The sequence below is a fragment of the Myotis nattereri genome (assembly GCF_964212035.1).
Source record: "Myotis nattereri genome assembly, chromosome: 9".
NCBI classification, from domain to species: Eukaryota; Metazoa; Chordata; class Mammalia; order Chiroptera; family Vespertilionidae; genus Myotis; species Myotis nattereri.
The window spans coordinates 19,351,177-19,377,298 of NC_138084.1; the positions used below are offsets into that span (position 1 = coordinate 19,351,177).

The window sequence follows — 26,122 nt, forward strand, 5'->3', positions numbered from 1 at the left end:
GGGGCTGATCAAGTTAATACTTTTAACTGGCTACTCATGCCTTGAGAAATTGGGTTACCATTAATGTTCAAGTGTGGAAACAATGTTCTCTCCATTCTTTCCTTACTTGAAACACGGAAAAGAGTGCTATGTGGGCTCCTATCTCCTTGTCCTTGTGTGGGAGCCCTGTACTAGGGTTGGCTGTTGCAGTCCAGGAAGCCTTCCAATCTCCTAAGTATTATTTTACATTCAACCTTACATTGCCCCTGTATTTTCTGACATTTGAAAATAGATCAAGGAGCTGTAGAGGAAAAACTGAAATCCATTTGACACTGAGGGATAGGTTGTGGAAAGGAGAACATAATTAGGCAGAGGGGAGGGGATGTCAAAGGTTTCTTATTTTTACAGTGAGCCAAGAAAGCATTCCTTCTTAGTGGGGCCAGTTGGCACTCTTCCTGCTATTTTAGTCCAGGCTTCTCCTTCCTACTGGCCTGTCAATTGTATTAAGTGTTTGATGTGAGTTTGAACTGTGGTCTCTGGAGTTGGGGGGAGGGAGAGTGGTGGAAACAGCTGGTGCCTTCATCAAGCTATCTCAATTATGCTTCTTTTAAGAGTGGGGATGGTGGGGGATGGTGGGTGGCAGAGGGATTGGATGTGTTTTAGCAGAGTCCCAGTATCTTTCAAACAGTGGGATTGGATTCTCTTAATCCTATGCGGGACACTGGCTAGTTGTAATGTAGCTAACCTTCCCCAATCACATTCTTTTCTCTGCCTCCCCTCCCTCCAGTGCTTATAGCGTTGGGCCTGATTTGATGAGAAAGGGAAATGTGGAAAGTTAGCAAAACAGATTCATGCTTTTCCAACCATTGAGTATTCATCTTAAGTCGTTGGGCCCCTCCATTGACTTTCTTCTTACCCATTCATTATTCCTTCGGTGGATTTTCCAAATATGTCTGCAAACAGCTAGAGATACAATTAGAACCAGAACCTCTGCTGAAGTCCTGCTGAATTGTAATCAGTTGGCTGTACTAGTCTCTTTCCTCCCTCACACCCTGGGTGACTGTATTTTGGAGTCAGCACTCTTTTTCTGTCTCACCATCATTCGAGGCAGGAACCTGTCAGGCATCCTTTTGGAGCAGCAGCATTGATCTAGGTGTGTCCAGTTCTGTGTCTCTGGGGTGTGTCTTTTACTTCTCTCTCTCTCAAATATCTCAGAAAGCTCTCCTACTAGACTATTATTTTTATTTGCTTTTGTGTATCCACCTACCACTATAGTACTTAACTGACTTATTTGGTCTGGGCTATGAATGAGGGAGAATCTGATAAGAATACTAACAATTGTAACTAATTTTTCAGTTGTTCTTGAGAGAAAAAGGGAGTTACTCTGATTCAGTGCTAGGTAAGAGATCTTAAACTATTGTTGTTGTTTTTTTGTGTTTCATTGATAAAATTTGCAGTGGCTAGGCCCTACTTTTGAAATTCTGTTCTAAAACAGTGTTGCTAAATATCCTCTTTTCTCTCTAGCCCTGGAATGGCTGACTATTGTGTATATTCCTGCCTTACCTCTTTCTGCCTAGTTATATCAGATTTAGACATGTACTAATTTCTCCTAAGTTGTGCTGTTTTATTTATTTATTTAAATCGTCACCCAAGGATATTTTTCCATTGATTTTTAGAGAGAGTGGAAGGGAGGGAGAGGGGGGAGAGAGAAACATCTATGTGAGAAAGATACATTGATTGGTTGTCTCCAGCACAAGCCCTGACCTGGGCTGGGGATAGAGCCTGCAACTGAGGTACAAGGTACATGCCCTTGATCGGGAATCAAACCTTCGACCCATTGGTCCGAGGGGGTAGGGGCACGCTCTAACCACTGAACATAACTGGTTAGGGCTAAGTTGTGCTGTTTTAGACTTAGCTCCTTTTGCATCATGTACTATCTAAATCAGAGTTTAGCCCAGAGTACTTCTTAATAGATCCAAGAATGATAAGGAAATTAGGAGAAAGAAAGGGAGGAGAAAAGATGGTGGTATATTATGCCTGGAATATCCCTCTGGTTGGAGAACTCCGCTGAGCCTTGTGCTATGCTTTCTGCAAAGGGAATTGAGCCCTTTGGGCAGAGGGCTTTACTTTGGATTTCAAGAAACTCTGGCTAACAGAGCTTGACTTCTGTCTGCATCTTTGCTTCTGGGGTTAAGGGCTAAGGTCCACTGGGCTTGTACAAGATAATGGAAAAATGTATCTTTCTCCCAGTCTTGGAAGCAGCTGAGAACCCTTATTAGGAAGGGAGGCTTTCTTTTCTGACAAGGTTCCAAATCTACAGCCCCTGACCCAGAGGCGGGGAGTGGTGAGCAAAAAAAGCTGAGGTTTTGTCTTGACCTCTTTGTTGCCAGGGCTACTGTGCAATTCTTAGGGATCCTCCTCTCATTCCCTAGGGAAGTAGGGAACTTTGCTCCTAGCACCTGCTGGTGCCTGTATCCTGCCTCTTTGTAGGGTGGAGCCCGCTGCCTTTGTTTGTTCTCGGTGGGGCCTCTTAGGACTCAGCTTTATGCTTGTGGGGGAAAAGTGTTGAAAGACTTGGAGGACAGTGGGAATGGGTGATGGAGAAGGTGACAGAGGATGTGTCCTAGAGTAGTTCTCCAGGTGGGAATATTCCATGGACTGAATCCAGTTTGGAGAACAGATTGGCATGATGAAGCTTCTTTGGGATGTATTACATGTAGCTGAGCTGAGTATAATAGCAGCAGTAGTTTTAAAATCCCCAGCGCAGTGTCTCCAAAGTGAAGAAACTTGCCAAATAGGAATCTTAAAAATCCCCTTACCCACTCCAACCCTAGATCCACACACAATATCTTTCTGCTGATTTTTAAAGGCCTGAGCTTTGTCCTATGCAGCGTTGGCTTGGGGCAGGGAGGAGGGTTGTTTTCCCCGAACATGATAAGGAACTGAGCAGGGCAAAGTGGGAGCTCTGGCTGGTGATTGGTAGACAGGATGCCCTGGAATGCGGTTGGCCTGCAGCCCAGAATCCAGCACTTTTGTATTTGTTTGTTTCTGGGAGACTGTGGTCTGGTGCTACTGTGACAGGAAGTGAGAAAGCTGGGAGTGGGGAAACGGAGAGGGGCGATGTCTTTGTGGTTCTCCTGTGAAATCTCTTTGTCCTTGGAGAGGAGCTTTGCTACAAGCCTCTATTGAGAAGAGAGCCGCCTTTGTGTGTCTAATGGGTCTCAGAGCAGATTCTAGGAGAGTCAATTCTGACTGTGGCCCTTTGCATCTTAGCACTTGAGTTACAGAAATGTGCTCCATCTCTTAGCATTGGGGATCTCACTGAGTTTTTGTGTGTGCTACTATTATTTATAGATCTCTAGGATTTAATTAAGAAAGAAATTCTAGGAGATAGATGTTTATGTAATTTTTAAACTACATATTGCAGATATTTTGGTGGGTCTGAAAGGCATTGCTGGGGCCCTACACTTTAGATCTCGTCCTTTCAGTTGGCACCCTACTACATCCAGAACTGGAGAAACCTACCCATTCTTTGATTTTAGTATTGAGAGGTATTGGCAAGTCTGTTTGCACATAACTAGGGAATGATTGGTAGTTTTCTGGGCCTCCCCTTCTCCCCCCTCTATTTAGACCAGTGGTCGCCAACCTTTCGGACCTCATGGGGACCACTGGTTGGCGACCGCTGCTCCAAAGGTTTCCTTAAACCAGTGGTCGCCAACCTTTTGGACCTCACAGACCACCAGTTGGTGACCATCTAGAGCAGCCGTGGGCAAACTACGCCCGCGGGTCTGATCCGTCCCGTTTGAAATGAATAAAACTAAAAAAAAAAAAGACCGTATCCTTTTATGTAATGATGTTTACTTTGAATTTATATTAGTTCACACAAACACTCCATCCATGCTTTTGTTCCGGCCCTCTGGTCCAGTTTAAGAACCCATTGTAGCCCGCGAGTCAAAAAGTTTGCCCACCCCTGATCTAGACTGAAATAGCATCTGTAGCACTTCTTTGTTCCCCTCCTCCTTCCTTTTTTTGCCTTGTTTTGTCTTTTCCCTGCCCTCCATTCCCGCTGTGAAATGGTCATCTCGTCTCACTGTGGATTGGGTGGCTGAGTCCTTAAACTTCTTGCCAAGCTGGCTGGCCCCAGAGCACATACACACAAACCAGTCTTTGATTGCTGGGAAGGACAGCTGCCCTAGAGGCAGATTGCTAACATACCGCTAGAACAATCCCTCCCCTCTGTCTGATGCTGGCTAGCACAGTCTTCCCTGTTTCTAGTTCCTTCTGTTTTCCACCCCAACACTGATCTCTGCATTTGGTTTAGTAAGATGTCACATTAAATATAAGAGTAGGGATAGTTGTGATGAGAGTTTCTTTCTTGATGTGGGGGCGATTAGAAAAGATGGCATATAGCCAGATGTCTAGAACAGGCGTTCCTGTGGAAAGTTAAGTGACTTTGTACAAATTTTGTACTTGTACAAAGTAGTACTACTTTTCTCCTTGCACCATCCCTCTTGAGTTCTTGTTCCTTGTAACATGGGAAATCCTGAGGTAGATTGCAAGCTATTCTTCCACAGAATTGCCCTTTAACGTGAAGGTAAGACCAGAGATCTAGCTGCTTCCACCCCCATCCTCTCTCATCTCAGTCAGTTCAGCTCTATTGGAGTTAGAATAACTTTTAACCACAAGAAGCATAGAAACGTCATGCTCCTTTCACTCTGTCCAGGAGAAGGAACATGGACTTGGAGTAGAACAGATGCTTTTCCGGCACTTACTGGTATATGGCTTTGGGCAGCATTTTGAATGCTTCTGACATATAGTTTAAAAAGGGACCAGTGCCCTGGCCAGGTATGCTCAGTAGTTAGAGCATTGGACCGAGGACGGAAAGGTCTTGGGTTCGATTCCTGGTCAAGGACATGTAGTACTTGGTTGGCTGCAGGTTTGATCCCTGGCCCGGTTTGGGGCATGTGCCAAAAGCAACCAGTGATGTGTCTCTCCCCACCTCCCCCTCACCTTCTCCTTTTCTCTTTCTCAAAATCAATGGAAAAATATCCTCGGATGGGGATTTAAAAAACACCAAAAACCGACCCCGCCCCCCCCCCCCAAATTAGCCAGCTTCAATCCCAGGTCTTTGTGCATACTGATTTATGTTTCTCACATTGATGTTTTTCTCTCTCTCCAACCCTCCCTCTTTCCCTCCCTTCCTCTCTCTTAAAAAATCAATAAAAGGAAGAAAAATAAATAAAAAGGGGCCAATATTACCTCAGAAGTTGTTGAAAAGATTATGTGATAACTTATAGGGGGAGATTAATAATTAACAACTCACAACTTTTCTTCCCCTGTAAGGTCAGATTTTTTTTTTTTTTAAGATAGGGAGAAACATTTTCTTCAGTTCTCTGTCCTATAGATGAAATAGTACCTTCACACTTCCTCTGATTTCCTTGTTGCTTGCCTCAGAGGGAACTGTATACTAAACCTGATGGAAGGGGTTTCTTGTTGCTCTCTTCAAAGGGCTCTGAGGAAGCAGGACTGTGTAAATACGACTCAGTTACACGCTCAACTTTTCCAAGTGATCTTCAGATGATGGGCAAAGAGATAGTGGGAGTGGGAATGCCATAGATAGAAAGTAAGGAGGGGTTGGGGGTGGTAGTTGGTGAGAAGCTGCCTCTTTCAAAAAGAAATGTGGAGCTCAGGTGGGTGATCTCTAGTAAACCCTAAGGTTACGTTTTTTTTCCTTGAAAATTTTTTTTCTCCCCTAGGGTAGGGTATGAGGTATCCTCGATAATTTTAGAATTTTTCTTTTATGACACAATAGTTAAATAAATACTTTTCCATTTTGATTAGATTTTTTCTCAGTGCCCATTGTGTACCTGACCTCACTCTCTTTTTCTTTTGTAGGAGGAGAAAGGCAATTGGCCTCTCCCCTTCCTCCAGTCTGACACCTCCCTCTGTTTTTGCCCCTCCCTTTTATCTTTGTTTTCTTATCGGCCTCTCCCTACAGCTCTACTTTCTCCTTATAAGGCTAAGTGAGGCCCCTTTGACAGAGTTGCAACAGGGATCCAGGTAAGTAACTTAGTGTGCCTCAGACCCTTAGGATTGAGAGAAAATTCTTTTATCTGTCCCAGAGGGCTTTGGAGAGGCATGTGGATGATGGGGGAGGAGAAGGAGGAGGCCTGGCCTGAGAGATCAGAAGGACTTGTTAGACCAGTCCTGTGTGTGTGTCATACATGCTCTAGAGAGAAGCAGGTTTAGTTTCTTTCCATACCCTTTCAGTCCTGGGCCCCCTCACTAGCTAAGAGCCACACCCTTCCTTTGCTTCAAAGCTAGTTTGGCATTAGCCATTTTAGTATGTTATGATTTGGGGTGGGGTAAGGGAGGGGGTTCCAGAATACTTGAGAGGGGAAAAGAGAACAAGAAGAATGTTCCATCTGGTTTCCAAATTTGGGGTTAAGATGGTAGACGTGATTTTTAAAACATTTTAAGTCACAGTAAAACTTTAAATCCTGTCAGATAACTTTGGGCCAGCTCAACCTCCTTTTAACAAGGAGTATTTTAAAAACTTATATATTTATTTTTCTTCTTTTCTATGAAACCCCAAGTAGATAGAATGTATCATTCTTTGAAAGACTTCCTTAAGTCACCAGAGAGATTCATGGTAGACACATTGAATCTTTGTCGGAGTGAAACTCCTTCAGCTAACCTTTTGGATGCCCTTAAGGGGAGAGAGAAGGAGACCCTAGCCCTAGCATAAAAAATCCACAGGGAAGTTCAGAAATTGCTAGCACCTAAACAAGGCCATTTGCAGAATATTAGTTTAGTAACTATGAGAAGTGCTCAGTTGAAATGAGATTGTGAAGTAAGCAGAGTTCTCTTTAGTCTTGATGCAAATCATGCCAGGTTTTTAGGGTTAGTGCAGAATTGAGACTGAAATACTAGAATTGTCTGACTGAACTTCTGGAACATCAAATGGTGGTGGTGGTGGTGGTGGTGGTGGTGCTGGTGGTGGTGGTGGTGGGGTATTACTTAGGCTTTGGACTGTGGTACAAGCACTCCTTGTGATAAGAAGCTATGGAAAAACTGTTGACAGAATATATTATTTTAAAAGTAAAATGGCAATTTTCTCTTGTGGTTGAATAAGAATAATTGCTTTGAATTTTGGGACAAATGCCAGTTAAGGCAAATTAATACCTGTTAGATATCTAGAAGACCTACCTACCTTTTTTGGCTTGAATGTATATAATGTAGTTCTGTAGTATTATAGGTACTATATATAAGTATATATTTATATATATATATATTTAAAAATATTTTTATTGATTTCAGAGAGGAAGGGGAAGGGAGAGAGAGCTAGAAACATCAATGATGAGAGAAAATCATCGATCGGCTGCCTCCTGCCTCCTGCAACCTGGGCATATGCCCTTGACAGGAATCGAACCTAGGACCCTTCAGTCCACAGGCCGACACTATCCACTGAGCCAAGCCGGCGAGGGCCAGGTGCTATATTTTATTGGTCAGTATTCTTCAGTAGGAGGGAGCTCAGTGTGCTTTTAAAAAGCAATTTAAAATCCCTAGGATGACAGAAGAGGAGTTTTGCTTGTCATTGCTTTTACAGGAAGAGCATAACTTTGTGATATTGGTTTTGATTTCATAATGAATAAATAGGAAGAAAGGAGGAAAGCTGATTTTGGGGCTGGCGATAGAAGATAACATTTCTTTCCTAAGGACTCAAAGATTATTTTGTGGGGTTTAGAATTCTTAGGACAGATAATTTTCTCCTCTTTCCTCAGAGGCTTGCTTGCCTAAGTCTGGTCATATCTTTGGATATACTTCCCTGAATTGCATGGAGGTACAGAGAGGTTCAGAGTCACCCAGCCTAAAAATTTACATATATCAGCCCATTAAAGCTAAACTCTGAAAAAGTAATAGAAATTGAAGCTTACAGGGGTTATAACTTCTCTATGTTCTCGCAGCTAGTTTTTGGCAGAATCAGGACTTGACTAGGTTTTTTGACCCCTCGTCTGGAGTTTGATTTTGTTTTTCCCTTTGGGAGTGTAAAGAATTCCTGTAGTCTACAGGACTACTGTAGATGGGAGAGGGGAGCATGTGGAGACATATCTTTTATTCAAAGGTTCTACCAATACCACCAAAACTCTAGTCTCTTGTGTTGCTATTTCTACTATTATTTGTATTAACAGCTTTCTGTGTGTCAAGACATTTCTCTTAGTACTTTATGTAGATTGTCTCATTTAGTCCTCATAACCACCCTATGCATTTTTATTTCTCCCATATTACAAAAAACCCCATAAAGTTTAGAGATTATGGTACTTTGCCCAAAGTCATATAACTAAGAAGCAATGGAGCTGGGATTTTAGACTAGTCAATTTGATTCCAAAGTCTGTTCTTAATTGCTAAGAACTGTAATTCCTAATTATATTCTATGGCCAGTTTATAGTAGAACAAATCATTATAGGGATTGTGCTCCTGGCAAGTGCTCCCACTACCTGGTTGCTATTGTTCAGCTGTTTGGTCCTTCTGGGTACTTGATTCAATTTAACTATTTTTGGTATGGAATTCTTACACAAGAGACTGAATATTTAACCATTGTCATTACTTGAATGCTGGAGTCTTGCTGTAGACTAATAGGACCTGTGACTTGTTAAGAGAAAAATTAAGTATTTCCAGAAAATCTAGTCTTAGGGAGTAGCAAGGCTCATTTTATGTGCCCTGTCCCCTTCACTTTGGGAGTTCCATGATCGTCTTTTTTTAATGAGAGCAAGTGTAATGTATTTGAAAATATTAAGTGGCAAACCTGGGAAGGTGTGTTGGCCTGGACTCATAAGACCTTCTTGACTCAAACTATCAAAGTCAGTTAATGGTTTACAGATTCTGGTCTGTGATATATATATATCACACATACATACATACATACATATATGTGTGTGTGTGTGTGTGTGTGTGTATTTCTATATCTATCTATCTATCTATCTATCTATCTATCTATCTATCTATCTATCTATATAATAAAAGGCCTATGGCCCTAACGATATAACGACCAAAGGCCGGTGTGTGTGTATGTATGTGGGGGGAGGGGGGGCGCACTATTTTGTGTGCTGGGCTTCTAGTGTGTGTGTGTGTGTGCGCGTGTGCGCGTGCGTGTGTGTGTGTGTGTGTGTGTGTATATATATGTGTATATATATATATATGGCATCGAGAAGAATCTTTCCTTAAGTCTCTGAGTTATGAGGCAGTGTACTTAATAACTTGCCTAATTCCTTTATTCTCTTCCCCAACTATGCTTTCTTTTTCCTCCCATTTATTTTCATTCCCCTACTTATATCTTTTATGTAGACATGTGGATGATCCTTTAACCCAAAGATAAATGGAACCCCCCTCCTTTCCTGTGATGTTGAGGGGAAATGCTCTCAAGGGTTGTAGGGAAGAATGGCTGGACCATCCATCTCATACTGGACTGAATTATTTGGACTTGACAGCATGCAGGATAAAGAGAACACAGACTGTGAAATGGCATAGATATGGGATTAAATTCAAAACTTGCTATTAACTGAGACCTTGGTTAATTTCTTCACTTAGAACCAGTTTTTTCATTTGCAGTAAAACTTCCTTAGGGTTGTTTTAAGAATTGCCAGGATAATATACATTCAGTAATTGTTAGTTCTTTTCACCTTAATTTTCTCCTTGGTAATAAACTGCAAAGGCCTCCAATAAGTATTCAAGAACTTATAGCAGAAGTGTAATGTGATGATGTCTCCTAGACCCCGGAGAAGCACTCTATGTCCCAGAAACACTGGCCTAGGTGGGACCTCCTAGTAAATAGAGTTGGAGTAGGAAAACAAGCTTATCCACTCCTTAGAACCCAGTTATGCTCTTGATTCAATTATTTTTACCTACTAGTTCACAAAATACTTTTGGGCTGAGGCATTACCATTAAGTAATGTAATGGGAAGATAGAAACTAGCTCTTGAAACAACTTAATACTTCATATTTGTATAATATACATTATGTCACCTTATCCTTACAGCAACTCTGAGTTAAACTGGGCTAGTGGTATTGGGATTTTACTGAGAACATGGCAGTGACCTGCTGCCAATGTTGGCTAGTGGCAGAGCCAAGACTGGGACCAGACTTCTGAGTCCTATTCTGGTCCTACACAGCCTCTGCTTCTACTCTCTTTCAGGCAGAAAATCTCTCCATGCCTAGGAAATCTGAATTTCTTTCTTCTTAACTGTGCCGTCCTCTTCTTCAAATTAGAGTCAAGTGGTCAGCTTTTAAAGCCACAAAGCTAGGAAAAGATACTGCTTCCTGACTTAGAGTCCTGAGTAGTTTTCCTACTATTCTTCCTAATTCCCTTTATTGAATTAAAGTCGTGAGGGCAAAAAGTCGCCATTTATGGAAGGGTGACAGACTATTTCTCTGTGTAGTGGGGAGTGTTGTCACTGTATGCCCCATAGTAGTGGTAGTTTGAGCTTTTATTAGCAAAGAAAATTACAGGGTAGAGAGGCTACCAGAGTGGTAACTGCAGTTCAGGCCCTGTTGAAACCCAGAACTGGAAGAATCTCTCCTGAACTCAAGAGTCCTCTTGGTGTGGAAGGTTCATAGGTCATTGTAATAGCGGATATGGCAAGTGCTTAAAATGAAGAAATGGAGATGAAAAGGGAGCAACCTTTTTTAAAAATAAGGGTACTTATTAAAGCCATTTGAGTATCCTGTTGGAATGTAGGGTGAGAATATGAAAAAGTAACAGTGGGTTTTGGAATGAAAAGAACAGAAGTTGATAAGTAATTGTGGAAGCCTAGAATTGGAAGTGGGAGGAATTTAGAAAAGGGCTACCACATTCTTGGGTTTAGGGACTGGATCCACTAGAAGAAGTCTGAGTGATGGAAACTTAAATAGGGAGTTTATTGAGCACCCGTTTATCAGTTACTCTGGGTACTCTTGCTTGCTGAATGCTCTCTTATACAGGCATACCTCATTTTATTGCATTTTACAGATGTTGTGTTTTTCACAAATTGAAGCCAAGACCCTCCACCAGCAAAAAGATTACATACATCTTGCTTTATTGCAGTGATCTGGAACTCAACTGCAGTATCTCTGAAGTATGCCTGTATAAAGCAAAGAGGCCCAAGTGTGCTTGGTGGGGCTCTGGAGAGCGTGGGAAAGGGAACTGAAGCAAAGCCTAGGCTAGTCTCCACATGTCTTCCCTACTATACTGTTGCACTGGTTTCTCAATATCTTTGTGGGCATGCTGGGACTGGGCTTTGAGGTTTCTGTCTTAGGAGGGGGAAGGGCATTCCAACAGCGTTTTTTTTCCTTTCCAATTTGGTTGCTGGGAACAGGGGGTAAGTGAATTTTTATTCGTATTATAACCTGCTCCTGATTCTGTATATAAGTACAAGTAGAGGAACCTCTGATATGACAGTAGGATCCAAGTTTTAATGAAAGCTACATCCAAGGTCCAGGTATCTGAAAACAGAGCAAAGTCCAAAGGACGTTTGTCATATTAAGCAATTCCTAGTCATATTTTCAGTTATTCCCTTTCATTCCCAGATTGTCTTTCTCCCAATATCTGCCCATGCTCTTTTTATTTTTTAATGCATTGGGTGTGTTTATTTCTTCTCTCATTTCCATTTTTCCTCCAAATATTTCTGCAGCTCTCTACTTCCTGCTTCCTCCTTGCTGTGGTGGCTGGGATGCTTCTCCCATGATTTTTCGAATCTAGACTGGGCTGTTCTCTGTGTTAAAACAATCAATTACGACCTTCTCTTAACAGGTGTGTATGGAAATATGTTTATTAAGATTAAAAAAATTTAAGTGTCTTTTTTTTTTTAAGGGGTTGATGAGAGGGTGGGGGAGGGGAGAGGATTTGCCTTTCAACATGGTGTGTTTTGGACTGGCCATAAAGTCTGCCATAGCCAGCATGCAAGAGAGAAACCCCATTAAGCCCAAGATTATGACTACAATGTTCCTCCATTTACTAGCCAGCTTGCAGTTTATGTAATATGATATGGGAAACTCTTCATTTCTATTTAACTATCATTTATTTTATAAATAGTACATATAAACCTTGTAGATGTTTTGATATTACCTTGAGTTTAGAATAAGTAAAGAGGTAAAAATATAGTCTGTTTAGAGCGGTGGTTCTCAACCTTCCTAATGCCGCGACCCTTTAATACAGTTCCTCATGTTGTGGTGACCCCCAATTTCATTGTTATAAATTGAACATAATTAAAGCATAGTGATTAATCACAAAAACAATATGTAATTATATATGTGTTTTTGGATGGTCTTAGGCGACCCCTGGAAAGGTCATTCGACCCCCAAAGGGGTTGCAACCCACAGGTTGAGAACTGCTGGTTTAGAGCTTCTGCTGAATAACAGGTGTAGGAAGTTCGAGGCATGCTTGTCTGAGATTACAATATGAACTACTCTGAGGGATGGTTTCCTAGTATGAGCCTAATGTTTCTTTTCTTCCACAAAGAGCTGAAGGACACTGAAAATTGTGCCTTTTTACACATAGAGGTTTTTTTAGTGCCTCTCTTGCTTTCTTGTCTCTGTTAGCCAAGGCACATGTTTTGCCCCCAGTACTATAGTATAGTTTTGAAAAGTAGAAAGGCTCCCTCATAAATGTATTAAATATGAGGGCCTTAATCTTGTTTCCCAGCTTTGTTGGTGGGAAGTTTTTTCTACTACTTCACTTTTTATTGGTCTTTTAATTAGCATATTCATTTAGTATATTTTGCCACCAATGCAGCAGTTTCAGCGTTCAGTTTTGGGTGAGATTTTACGATTTGTAACTGTCCCTTTATCTCTAGAAGTGGCTTGCCCCTTCAGGACAGTAAGTGTTTGTTTGTACAACTTCCACTAAGTTGATGCCAGCAAAATTTTTCAGGGAAAAAGAATATAATTTTAATCTCATGTCATGACTACAGCACTTAGCCACATTCTTCCTCTCCTACCAACAGTGTAGAGACTGGGATCTAGTTGTACTTTTCAGTAGTTATTTCTGGAGGGGTATTAAAGAGGGTAATGGGCAAAGGATCCTGCTTGAGCAGACACTGGTGATGGGTTCTCAGACTTGGTGGTGGCTCGCTTTCTGCACTGCAGTAAAAACCACAAGAGGGCATCTTTGGCTCTGGGATGAATAATTCATCTGTCTTCTCTGACCTGTGACCTTTTCTCTCCTTTCTCTTACCTTCTCCCCGGTAGTGTGAAGTGAGGGGGGGCCTTCTCCCTCCTTCCTCCTCCCTCTGTGATCCAACTTCCTTTTTACCCCGCCCTGCTGCGGCTCTGCCCCTTACCTTCATGGACGACTCAGAGGTGGAGTCGACCGCCAGCATCTTAGCCTCTGTGAAGGAACAAGAGGCCCAGTTTGAGAAGCTGACCCGGGCGCTGGAGGAGGAACGGCGCCACGTCTCGGCGCAACTGGAACGCGTCCGGGTCTCACCACAAGATGCCAACCCACTCTTGGCCAACGGCACCCTCACCCGCCGGCATCAGGTAACCCCTCTCTCCATCAGACCTGCAGGTAGGACTTTGGCCTGTCATAGAGAGGCTGTGATTCTTCTTGGGAAACTACTTTCCTCATGGTGATGGGCTGTTCAGAGCCCATGCTTTATGATGAATCTTTACAAGGATGACAAATACTGATTAAGAGATAGGGAATATTGCTGCTCTGCTGAGTTGGGTGCACTTATTTCTAGAAGCATCCACCTGATTTCCAGTTTTGCTGGAGTGGGATTTCTGGGTTGGTATGCAATTCAATTAAAAAAAAAGTTTTATTGACTTAAGAGAGAGAGAGAGGAAGAGCGAGAGAGAGAGATAGAAACATAGATGAGAGAGAAACATCAATTGGCTAACTCCCCCCTGGGAATCGAAACCTGGGCATATGCCCTGACGAGGAATCATCTGGTGACCTCCTGGTTCATGGGTTGATGCTCAATCACTGAGCCACACCAGCTGGGCTGGTATGCACTTCTAATAATAGTAGATCATATAGTTTGGAGTTGTACTCAGGTTACTTCTGTTTTCTCTGATCTCCTATCCCTCCCCCTTGGTATCAGAAATTCAGGAAAGTAAATGCTTGCTTGTGGTCAGGGAAGTTGGGCACCTTGTACTCTCTACTCCAATTCAGTCTCCTTCAGGGAACAGTATGTACTCAGGAGGTGTGGCAGTGTTCATAAATTGTGTATTCCTGTTCCATATTGTTCTTGTGTGCTCTTTTTGTTGGCTGTGCAAATCATGTCTTGGAGGAAGGGGTCATTGTTAATTTTGTTGGTTAGAGTTGGAGAGGGAGCATCATGCTGCAGTTTAACCCAGATAGCCACAGGAGCCAGTGGTCTCTGGGTTGGCTGGCTCTGTGATGTGACTTGGGAGAGTTGGTGTTAGAAATAAGAAGTATCTTGTGTTTCTTATGGTTTCTCTAGTCTGACTTTGCTATGATGTAATCTGTCTGAGGTTTTGTGTGTGTGTGTGTGTGTGTGTGTGTGTGTGTGTGTGTGTGTAGGTATAATCTCTAGGCATTGCCTGATAGACTGCATCTTAAGAGATCTCTAATGGGAACTAAGAACAGTGTTCATGCTTCAGTAGCCCTTTTTTGCTGATTTCTTAATTATTTTTAAGACAGAGAAGACAGAATTCCTATTGGGGGATGGTCAGGAATTTGGAGGCAGTATGTTTGTAACATTCCTAGGATTTCTATAAACACCAGAATAGAGGGTTAGGGATGAGAGGCATATATTGAAAGGGGAGAGCAAGATTGCTCAGGCTTGGAGGTGGTGGGGAATTCCAGGATTTATAGTATATAGTTTCCCTGTCTCTCTTTTATTTTTAACTTCTGCTCAGCAATGAAACCACACCCTTCCTTCTTCCTGAAAATAATGTTTAACTTCCTCTCCCTACAGCATTACACACTCTATGTAATGGGAGTAGGGTGGGGGAGGAGTCTCCCAAGGTGACTGGATCTCACTGTATTCTATTGGAAGAAGAGCAGTCGAATGTATTTTTATGTAGTATAATGTCAATAGTCTATTTCCTGTTGTTTAAGACAGAACAACGTAAGGGTGACTTTTTTTTATGTGTTCTGTGACTTCAGTAATTGATGATGAAGATGTTGAGATATCTGTTTGCTTGAGGGGAGTTGGGGGTACTTGTTTTCTTCCTTTTTGGAAAGGGAGACTCATAGCTCTTGCTTCTTTCTTTAAAAAGCTGCCTGGTATGGGAGTTTCCAGTAGTAGTAGAGCAATAAAGAAGGCTTTTGGGAACTCCCCAACCTAGCCTTTCTAACTTTCCTTATATTCGTATGGCTTTCCAAAAAGATAGTGTTCTGGGAAACTTATCTAAGTCCCTGCTATTTATTTGGCAAGTAGTTTAGTGTCTATTATGTGCCAGGCACTGTTCAAGGCACAAGGGGTACATTATTAAACAAAACTGGCGACCCCATTCCCCCAAACTGTCTGCCCTCATGGAGCTTGTATTCTTATGTTCCAGAGACCAGTCTGCCAGAGTTCCAGGTCCGATTCCAATTTTGAGAAAGTGCTAGGACTAAGGAGTGATGTGGCTCTTTTACGAGTACTGACAGAAAGACTCCAGGCCACAAACAGCTTCTTGAAAGTCCTTTTCCTGTTTGGAAAAAAGATCATTTGTGTTTGATAGAGCAAAGGAAGGCCACAAAATGAATTGTCTTCTTGTGGGCTATGTTTCAGAACGGCCGGTTTGTGGGCGATGCTGACCTTGAGCGACAGAAATTTTCAGATCTGAAACTCAACGGACCCCAGGTAATTCTTTGGGTTTAAGGTCTGGGTTGCATTATGTATGTCTTCATACTTCCCCAGCCTATAAAAGCATATTGGTGTCTTGTTAAGTGCCTAGCACGCTGTAAGCACCCATTAATTGGTTTCTTCTATGTAGGAAAATAAAACAGTAGCGCTTCAAAGAATATATGTAGTTTTTATTTTAGAATGAATTTTAATGACCATTGATCCAGTATTTGATCCCTCAACTACTATATCCCCTTTCTAGAATGGGTGTGTGTCTACTTTGTAGAAAATCCTACCTAAACTCTGGCTGGTCTTGAGCCTTAGGCAATACCTGAAGGGTAACAGAATTAGTCAGAAGATGGCTCTTACTGAGATTTTCTGGTTAATCTTTTTTTTTTTCCTTTTTTTTTTTTTTTAATTTATTGCTTAAAGTATTACAAAGGGTATTACATATTTGTCCATTTTATCCCCCCGCCCTAGACAGTCCCCTAGCCTCCCCTATCCCCCAATGTCTTATGTCCACTGGTTATGCTTATATGCATGCATACAAGTCCTTTAGTTGATCTCTTACCCCCCTACCTCCTGCCCCCCAACCCTCCCCAGCCTTCCCACTGCAGTTTGACAATCTGTTTGAGGCAGCTCTGCCTCTGTATCTATTATTGTTCAAAAGTTTATAATGGTCTCTATTATCCATGAATGAGTGAGATCATGTGGTATTTTTCCTTCATTGACTGGCTTATTTCACTTAGCATAATGCTCTCCAGTTCCATCCATGACGTTGCAAATGGTAAGAGTTCCTTCCTTTTTAGAGCAGCATAGTATTCCATCGTGTAGATGTACCACAGTTTTCTAATCCATTTATCTACTGATGGGCACTTAGGCTGTTTCCAGATCTTAGCTATGGTGAATTGTGCTGCTATGAACATAGGGGTGCATAAATCCTTTCTGATTGGTGTTTCTGGTTTCTTGGGATATATTCCTAGGAGTGGGATCACAGGGTCAAATGGGAGTTCCATTTTCAGTTTTTTAAGGAAACTCCATACTGTCTTCCATAGTGGCTGCACCTGGTTAATCTTAAAAGTTCTTTTTTGGGTGAACTTTTTTAAAGGATCACTCAGATGTAGATGTAGCTGCAGCTGCACTTAGCACAGTTCAAATTCACTTAAATGGCCAGAAATGGGAAGTGAAATCTTCTGTCTCTGTCACTTGGTTGTTGATAATGGCTATAGTTAATTCAGTTCATGCTTGTTAGAACTGGGAAATTATATCTCCTGCCTTTCTGTACAAGTTCAAAAGATGGGGACAGCCACCCCTCTAAAGTCCTGGGGCCCATAGAAGATGCATTAGGAGTCTCTATCTTCAGGAGACAGTACTCCTCATTGGGATGGATTGTTATTATATATGGCTTAATAGTAACTCTTATCTTTTTTCTCTTTTCTATAGGATCACAGTCACCTTCTCTATAGCACCATCCCCAGGATGCAGGAGCCAGGGCAGATTGTGGAGACCTATACGGAGGAAGACCCTGAGGGAGCCATGTCTGTTGTCTCTGTGGAAACCTCGGATGATGGAACCACTCGCCGCACAGAGACCACAGTAAGCTAAGATTTATAAGGTCTGGGATTTGTATGAGGTCTTCCTATGGTTTCTGTTAGGGGGAGGGGTTAAGCACTTAATTAAGGTGGATGAGGGCTACTGATCTGTAGTGAAAGCGAAAGTGATCTCTGTCCAGACATAGAAGATAGATGAGATATGGGAAGATGGAATGGAATGGAGAAGAGAAGGTGTATCAAGATCTACAGTAGCTATCCTTATAGGCATACTTACTGCAAGGGCAGTTTGCCTGCCTGGGGACTTCCTATAAGGTGGGGAGAAGGATAAATGGTGGTTGTAAGGCATTTCTATGTAAAGTGAGCTGGAGATAGGGCTTCTTTCTCTTCTTGGAGTGGTCTAGAATTTAAGCTTAGATTCTACGCTTCATTAAGTTTTCTTTAAATCCTCACCCCAAGGACATTTTCATTGGCTTTTTTTTTTTTTTAGAGGGGGTTGGGGGGAGAGAGAGGGAGAGGTAAAGAAACATCCATGTGAGAGAGAAACACTGGTTGGTTGCCTCCCGTACTTGCCCTGATTGGGCCAGGAATTGAACCCACAACCTGGGTATGTGCCCTGACTGGGAATTGAACCCGAGACCTCTCGGTGTAGGGACGATACTTTTACATACTGAGCTATGCTGGCCAGGGCTTCATTAATTTTTCTTTTTTCTTACCTAAAGGTCAAGAAAGTAGTAAAGACTGTGACAACACGGACAGTACAGCCAATCCCTATGGGACCAGACGGACTGCCTGTGGACCCTTCATCAGTTTCTAACAACTATATCCAGACACTGGGTCGTGACTTCCGTAAGAATGGCAATGGGGGACCTGGTCCCTACGTGGGGCAAGCAGGCACTGCTACCCTTCCCAGGAACTTCCACTACCCTCCTGATGGATATAGCCGCCACTATGAAGATGGTTACCCAAGTAGCAGTGACAACTATGGCAGTCTGTCCCGGGTGACCCGCATTGAGGAACGGTACAGGCCCAGCATGGAAGGTTACCGGGCACCTAGTAGACAGGATGTCTATGGGCCACAGCCCCAGGTTCGGGTAGGTGGGAGCAGCGTAGATTTGCATCGCTTTCATCCAGAGCCTTATGGTCTAGAAGATGACCAACGTAGCATGGGCTACGATGACCTGGATTACGGCATGATGTCTGATTATGGCACTGCCCGTCGGACTGGGACCCCTTCTGACCCTCGCCGACGCCTCAGGTAGGCAAGAAAAGGGGAAGGAAAAGATAGCTCTTCCTTTTCCTTCTTATTACCTTATGGTCTCCTTTCCTTTGCTTTTTCTTGTGGAAGTCCACCTGTTCTTCCCTTTTCTGATTTAAATAAGTATCGACTTGCTTTTTTTCCTTTTTAAAAAGTTATATATTCTAATGATAGAGAACAACTTGTGATGATTATTGGTCTATGTTCTAAACTGTGGCTGTTGCTTCTCTCCAAGAGTTTCTGTTATTTCTGTCTAACATCTGGCCCCTTTGGTGGTAGGGAACACCACAAAGGAGCCTGGTGCCTGGGGCTAGGGAATATTCACTTGGTTCTGTGAATTTCTTCAGCTTCTGGTTTGTTATTAAGAACAGAGTTGTCAAAACCGGTTTGGTTCAGTGGATAGAGCGTCGGCCTGCGGACTGAAAGGTCCCAGGTTCGATTCCGGTCAAGGGCATGTACCTGGGTTGCGGGCACATCCCTAGGAGGAGATGTGCAGGAGGCAGCTGATCGATGTTTCTCTCGTCGATGTTTCTAACTCTCTATCTCTCTCCCTTCCTCTCTGTAAAAAATCAGTAAAGTATATTTAAAAAAAAAAAAAAAAACAGAGTTAAGGGTTTTAGGCTTTCAGGGTCAGAATAGACAGGTACAAAAACCTTCTCTGTTGTGATTTTAGTCTTAAGTTAAAAACAAACCTTGATCTCACAAAAGCTCTGTAGGTTCTTATAGTTGCTTATAAAGTGAAACCAGGGGTGGTATCCTTAGAGGGTGGTACATTATGGACACTCTGAGAGGTCAGGAAGCAGCTGTCCAATCTGACTTTCCTACTCATCCGTGGGGATTCTTTGGTGTGAAAAAGGGAGTGATTGATGTTTGGACTGGTAGATAGATGGCTTGCCTTGAGATAATGTTTGAGGGGGCTGGCAAACCTTTTCTGTGAAGAACCTTTGCAGGCCATATGTAATTTTTGTTTTATATTTTTATTGTGGTAGTGTTCTTTTTAAAAAAATATATATTTTTATTCATTTCAGAGAGGGAGGAAGAGAGAGAATCATTGATTGGCTACTTCCTGCACGCCCAACACTGGGGATCGAGCCCACAACCCAGGCATGTGCCCTGACTGGGAATCGAACCGTGACCATCTGGTTCATAGGTCGATGCTCAACCACTGAGCCATGCTGGCTGAGCGAGGTGGTGTTCTTTTTACAGTCTTTTAAATATAAACATCATTTGTAGTTCTGGGCTGTACAAGAACAGGTTTGGCCCATGGGCTGCCAGTCCTGCTTTAGAATAAATCAGAGACAGTGTTTTCCAGTTAAAGGGAAATAAGAAGTAGGGGAGAAGATTTGTGGATGTCTTGATGGTAAGTATAGCCTAGCAGCTGTTGCTGAATTTCTGTATGAGGTCATGACCTTCTAAAAAAATGCCTTGATGCTCACTTTCCTCATATTAGGTAGCTTTGGTTAACAGTGAACTGGGTTGGGCCCAGGGGTATAGGCCCCATTATCTAAACCTGAGTCACTCCCCTTTCAGGTAACTTGGACATCTAATCCAACTCCCATGTGACTCACCTTTTATTCTTGGGTGTGGGGGTGGGTTGGGGGTAGGGGGTGGGGCAGCAGACCTCAGATGGAGCAATGGTTGATAACAGCTATCATCTAAGGAGTCTGCCCAGGGTGTTGGCTCCTTCTGATTACTGACAAGTCTGCTTTTTCTGACTTCCTCATTAGTAGAGTGATTGGGCTTAGGTGGGTGTGGGTGACCAGGTCATTCTCTGCTGTCCCTTGTTGTGACAGTTGACACAGAGAGGGTTTTGGGCCTGGTTCTTGGGTTTGTTCCAGGGTGGCACTGGACTTGGAAACCTGCTTGACTAGAAAGAACATTTGTAGCTTCCTGTTCTGGGCCTAGGAGAGTAATACAAGGTCAAACAAAAACAGTAAGGCATAATGATTAGTGGAAAAAGCAGTGAACCAGAAGATTTTAGTTCTAGTTGTGCCTTTGCCACTGGCTCTGTAGCCTCGAGCAAATCATTTAATCTCTCTGGACACAGCCTTGTTATTGGTAAAACAAAGGAAAGGATGTCATGATCCACTGCTTGTAAAGAAGGACCTATTTCTTGAGTGACCAAAATCATGGTTATTGTAATTACTTATATTAAAATAATAATAAAAGTTAAACATGCTCACTCCAAAATGAGAAAAAACCCAGAAAAGCACACCATACACTAATAAAGACTTACTGTTAACACTTTGGTGCATTTTCCCTTTGAGTTCTTTTTCCTATAACATGTAAACAGACTCTGACTTTATTTTCCCCCTACTAAAATGGAATCTTACTAATATACTGTTTAGTAGCCTACTTTAAAAATTTAGCTATATAACCTGTTCATTTTGTTTCAGTGACATTAAATGCTTTGTTCATCTAAATTACTGTTGAGTGGTTGATGTTGACAGCTATAAGGCCCTCTGCTTAGGCTAACCTTGAGGGTTTGGTGACAGTGGGAGTGGTTTTGTGGAACAAACAGTGTGCTTATTTGGAGAGTTCCACACAATAGATTCTCCTCTCTCCTGTGGGAGCCACAGTGTGAGATGAGCTCAACAGATAATGGGTCTATTTCTTCCTGGTGGTTATGAATAAATGATAGTGTGGCAGACTCACCCTCTAGTGGTTGTTGTTAGTACTGAAATAGGGATAATCTCTACCTTCAGTTGCTTTGTCTGTGTTCTTTTTCTTAGTGGCTGGATATCTAAAATGAGATAGTGATCAGTAGTCTCTATTTTGACAGAATTGGAGGTATTGTCTTAGAATTTGGGGGCTGGAAATCAGCCCAACACATTTGTTGAATAGCAGAGGTGACCTTGGGATGAACTGTGAAAATTAATGTTCAGATTTATACCTCATATATAACCAGATCCTCATATGATGTAGGAAGTCCTGTACTTTTTTAAAAAAATGTTTTTATTGATTTTAGAGAGAGGGGAAGGGAAATAGAAACAGATGAGAGAGAAGCATTGATCAGCTGCCTCCTGCACTTCCCCTACTGGGGATTGAACCTGCAACCTGGACTTGCACCCTGAATGGGAATCAAATCAGTGACCTGTTGGACATTTGCCCTGAATGGGAATCAAATCAGGTCCCCCTAGCTATTTCCTGTGTGTAAATGCCTCATTTCCTATTTAGTTACAGGCTTATAATAAGTGTTCTCAGGCATTGTTTGCTGACTTCACTGTGGCATTTAGTCAGTTGCTTTGGTTAACTGCTGTCTGAAGCTTCATTTTAGTCTATCCAGAGAAGTGAAGCTGTCGGGTAACATTCACTGCTAAGCAGGGTTTGGATCTTGTTTTGTGATTAACGTCTCTGAATGCTTATTAATTTCATAGGAAGAAAAAAGATAGTTTTAATTTAGTTGGAGATGCCTTTAAAATTATTATTTTATCTCATTAAGAAAAATTGATCGGTATATCATTTATGCAAAGTAGAGATAAGATCTAGTGTACTAGAATTGGGGTTACTCCTACCATAAAAGAAGAGGAGGTAATGGGGACACTCGGGAAAACAGCTTGATATATCCCTTTTTTTCCTCTTGGTTCTTTCAACACTGCAGGAGCTATGAAGACATGATTGGTGAGGAGGTGCCCTCAGACCAGTACTATTGGGCTCCTTTGGCCCAGCATGAACGAGGAAGTTTAGCAAGCTTGGATAGCCTGCGCAAGGGAGGACCTCCACCCCCTAATTGGAGACAGCCAGAGCTGCCGGAGGTGATAGCCATGCTAGGATTCCGCTTGGATGCTGTCAAGTCCAATGCAGCTGCGTACCTGCAACACTTGTGCTATCGCAACGACAAAGTGAAGACTGACGTCCGGAAGCTCAAGGGCATCCCAGTACTGGTGGGATTGTTAGACCACCCGAAAAAGGAAGTGCACCTTGGAGCCTGTGGGGCTCTCAAGAATATCTCTTTTGGGCGGGACCAGGATAACAAGATCGCCATAAAAAACTGTGATGGTGTTCCTGCCCTTGTGCGGTTGCTCCGTAAGGCTCGTGATGTGGACCTCACTGAAGTCATTACTGGTAAGCTGTAGGTCTAAGTCTAAGGGAAACTGCTAGGTTAGGGTCACTGTTACCACTGGAGATGTCGAGTGCTAGAAGGATTTCCAGTCTTTTTTACTTTTGATTAAAGGTTGTTAACTGGTGGCCTTAGGGTCAAATTCATCTCACAGGTTTGTTTGGGTCATGCAGGGTTTTAAAAATTTTAAAGAATTTGTTGCTAATGTTTAAAATTCAGAAGATTTTACTTAAAATTCCCAGATTCTTGGCTCTGTTAACAATATGCAAGAACTGGTATCATTGGATCTGTTTTGCTACCTGACAGTAGTTGGTCTGTGCTGATTAAGGTCTGTGCTCTCTAGTTTGCAATAATTCCCAACACATTCTGTTGTTCTGACCAACTGCCATGAGTTGTTGCATAAACATTGAAGCTGAGTATCATTGCCATTTGTTCATGTTCTTAACAATTTCTTTTAAATATCTGCTTATCCTGACTCACCTTTCTGGCATATGTAGACATTTGAGCTTGTGGTCCTTTCTTTAGAAGAGTGATTTTTCAGATTGTGGGTTGTGATTTGTTAGTGTCTATTGAACACAATTTGTAGATCACAGGCAGCATTCCAAGAGAAAGGAAGGAAGGAAATTGCAATAATGATTGGTTTTCAATTGGGGGCAATCTTGCACCTCAGAGGACATTTGCAATGTCTGAAGACAGTTTTGATTGTCATAACTGGTAGTGGGATGGGGGTTGAGAGTGCTAACGAGTAATGACCAGAGATACTGCTGAGTATCTAACAATGGACAGGCAGCTCCACACAAACAAAGAATTATCTGGCCCCCAAATCCAGCGTTTGAGAAACTCTGGTGTAGTTACCTTAGAAAGCATTGCTTATAGTAAGAATTGTTTTATTAAACTGTTTTATGATATGTGTGTTTGTATTGAGCCATAATGTAAAATACATTTCTTACTGTGGGTCACAAACAGAAGCTTGAATCTCATTCATTACAAGGTATTTAGTCACTGGGGAAGACTGCGAAATGATGGAATAGGGGATTCTCTTTGGCATGCTTCAAGCATATTTTGGGTGCTGAAGAGCTGTCTGACGAGTTGTCTCTGCCAGGAACCCTGTGGAATCTCTCATCCCATGACTCAATCAAAATGGAGATTGTGGACCATGCCCTGCATGCCTTGACAGACGAAGTGATCATTCCGCATTCTGGCTGGGAGCGGGAACCTAACGAAGATTGTAAGCCACGCCATATTGAGTGGGAGTCAGTGCTTACCAACACAGCTGGCTGCCTTAGGTAACACAAGGGCTTGGAGAGTATGAAGATTGAATTTTTGAGGACTAATTTAAATTTCTTTAAAAAGAAAGTTCAGATTCTTTAGCCTGTCATTCAGCCTCCATTCTGTCTATATTGCAGGCTATGACTCCAACCTGTCTTTCTACCTTTGTTGCTACTTCCTTGTGTACCGCATACACCCATGATGTTGGTTACTTGCTGTTTCCACATATCCTCCTCGCTTCTGTGCCTCTTTGACTTTGTTCATTTAAGTTGGAAACATTTGTTCAGTACTTACCACATGTTAGGCACTTGTCTAGTCCTGTGTTTGTGCCCATGCTTTCAATGATCTGTATTTCAGGTCAGGCTGTGATCAATGCAACAAAAAGAATACAGAGTCCTAGAAGGGTGGGGGGTGGGGTGAGGAAGATCTGTTTTTTTCTGTTTGTAGTGCCCTTCTCTCCTTATTTATCATTTGAGGCTAAACTCAAGTGCCTTTATTTTTTGAAGGTTTTCCTGATTTCTTCTTACATTCTATAATTGATACAATATCTTCTTTCTTTCTGGGATATACTCCTGTGTGCTCTGCCCCATTCTTCGTTTGTACTTCTGTACAAGAAGCATCTATTCCATCTTAAATTATTGTGGTTGGTATACTTTATTGACACCCTCCCTGCCCCCTGCACCTGGCCTGCTTCTAAATGTCCTGAAAGCAGAGTATCTTACTTAATTTCAGTTGCAGTGCCTTGCTTTATTATGGGTAGTCACTATTTGTTATAAGAAAGGTAGTGAGGAGACTTGTAGATGTTGAAGGATCTTAAGGGGAGGATTTCTGGATTTGAGTCATCTTGCTGCCTCTCCATTTCCCCCTAGGAATGTCAGCTCAGAGAGGAGTGAAGCTCGCCGGAAACTTCGGGAATGTGATGGTTTAGTGGATGCCCTCATTTTCATTGTTCAGGCTGAGATTGGGCAGAAGGATTCAGACAGCAAGGTAAGTTAATGGCTGAGTGAATTCCACTTAAAACAACCATGAGGTACCTGAAATGCATACCTGTTATTCCAGGCTTTCGAATAATATTAGATACGTAAACCAGCCCCTACTCCCTAAAATGGGTATTCACTTTAGGAGAAAAGTATTTTTTAGAATTTTCTTCATCTCTATACCTTAAAGCTCTTTGGCCATACTTCCAGGGTTGTACATTTTACTAAGTAGGAAAAAGTAAAAAGCTTAAGGAAAAAGACCCTAAGTTTTGTGCCATTCACCAAATGTGTCATTCCATTAGCCTGGGGCTACAAGGATTTTGAGAAGCTTAGGGTACTTAGAGGCTGTTAGAGATGATGGATTGGACTATGCTTTTTGGATCAGTATTGTAATATCTGAATTATGGGAAGTCACTATAGGCATTCTCTTTTCTCATTGAGCCTTTTCTCTTATGTTCCCAAGCTTGTGGAGAACTGCGTTTGCCTTCTTCGGAATTTGTCCTATCAAGTTCATCGGGAGATTCCACAGGCAGAACGTTACCAAGAGGCACCTCCCAGTGTTGCCAACAATACTGGGCCACATGCTGCCAGTTGCTTTGGGGCCAAGAAGGGCAAAGGTGAGTCTTAGCTCCTTCCTTCTTACTCTATGATGTAGGACTGGGAAAGGAAGGAACGCTTTTAACTTTAGTTGCAAAATGCTTGCTGAGTAATATAGGATTTATCCAGTCAAGTATGTCCTTGTGCTATGCTGCTGCTTCCCCTGTGTTGTGTGCTTTATTCAAGAAGGTGGTCGTGGTGGTGGTGGTGGTGGTGGTGGTAGTGGTGGTGGTGATGGTGGTGTTGGTGGTGTTGTTGTTGGTGTTGGTGTTGGTGGTAGTGGTGGTATCAGTGATTGGGGCAGTGAAGGAGGAGAACTCAGCTAATCTGGGGCCTTCTCTCCATTCCTCCTTTGTGTTTCCCCGTTTTTCTTTTCCTCTGCTTTCCTGCTTATTTGCTCATGATTCTGTTGACATCTCTCTCCTGCATTTTTCCTCCTTCATTTCTCCCCTCTGCTTTCCACCTTGGGTGATGCACTGGAAGATGAGTGGTTCTCCAGAGGTGAGTGGAATCTTTTAAGGTGCTTATCTACTTCTAATGTGCATGTTTTGGTTTTAGCTTCCCTAGTATTTCCTTGCCTAACTCTTCCCTGTGGATGCATGTAGGAAAATTCAGTTGAGGAAGATCACTGAAACAAGTTTGGCTCATCTGAGCTAATGGCC

The 26,122-nt window shown here is 42.4% G+C and overlaps 1 protein-coding gene across 3 annotated transcripts in view; it reads left to right on the top strand.

Annotated features, from left to right (window-relative positions):
* The window catches only part of CTNND1 (catenin delta 1), a 48,409-nt gene that overhangs the window by 11,681 nt on the left and 10,606 nt on the right, over positions 1–26,122 (top strand). For 2 of the 3 annotated variants that reach the window (XM_081099931.1, XM_081099930.1), the window contains exons 1-8: positions 13,215–13,491; positions 15,696–15,767; positions 17,193–17,345; positions 18,022–18,557; positions 22,159–22,622; positions 23,720–23,903; positions 24,756–24,873; positions 25,327–25,480. In XM_081099931.1, coding sequence (XP_080956057.1) covers positions 13,297–13,491; positions 15,696–15,767; positions 17,193–17,345; positions 18,022–18,557; positions 22,159–22,622; positions 23,720–23,903; positions 24,756–24,873; positions 25,327–25,480 — 1,876 coding nt within the window. In that variant the 5' untranslated portion in view covers positions 13,215–13,296. Of the gene's footprint in view, positions 1–11,645; positions 11,765–13,200; positions 13,492–15,695; positions 15,768–17,192; positions 17,346–18,021; positions 18,558–22,158; positions 22,623–23,719; positions 23,904–24,755; positions 24,874–25,326; positions 25,481–26,122 lie in introns of those variants that run through there. The other variant, XM_081099932.1, reaches the window with a different exon arrangement.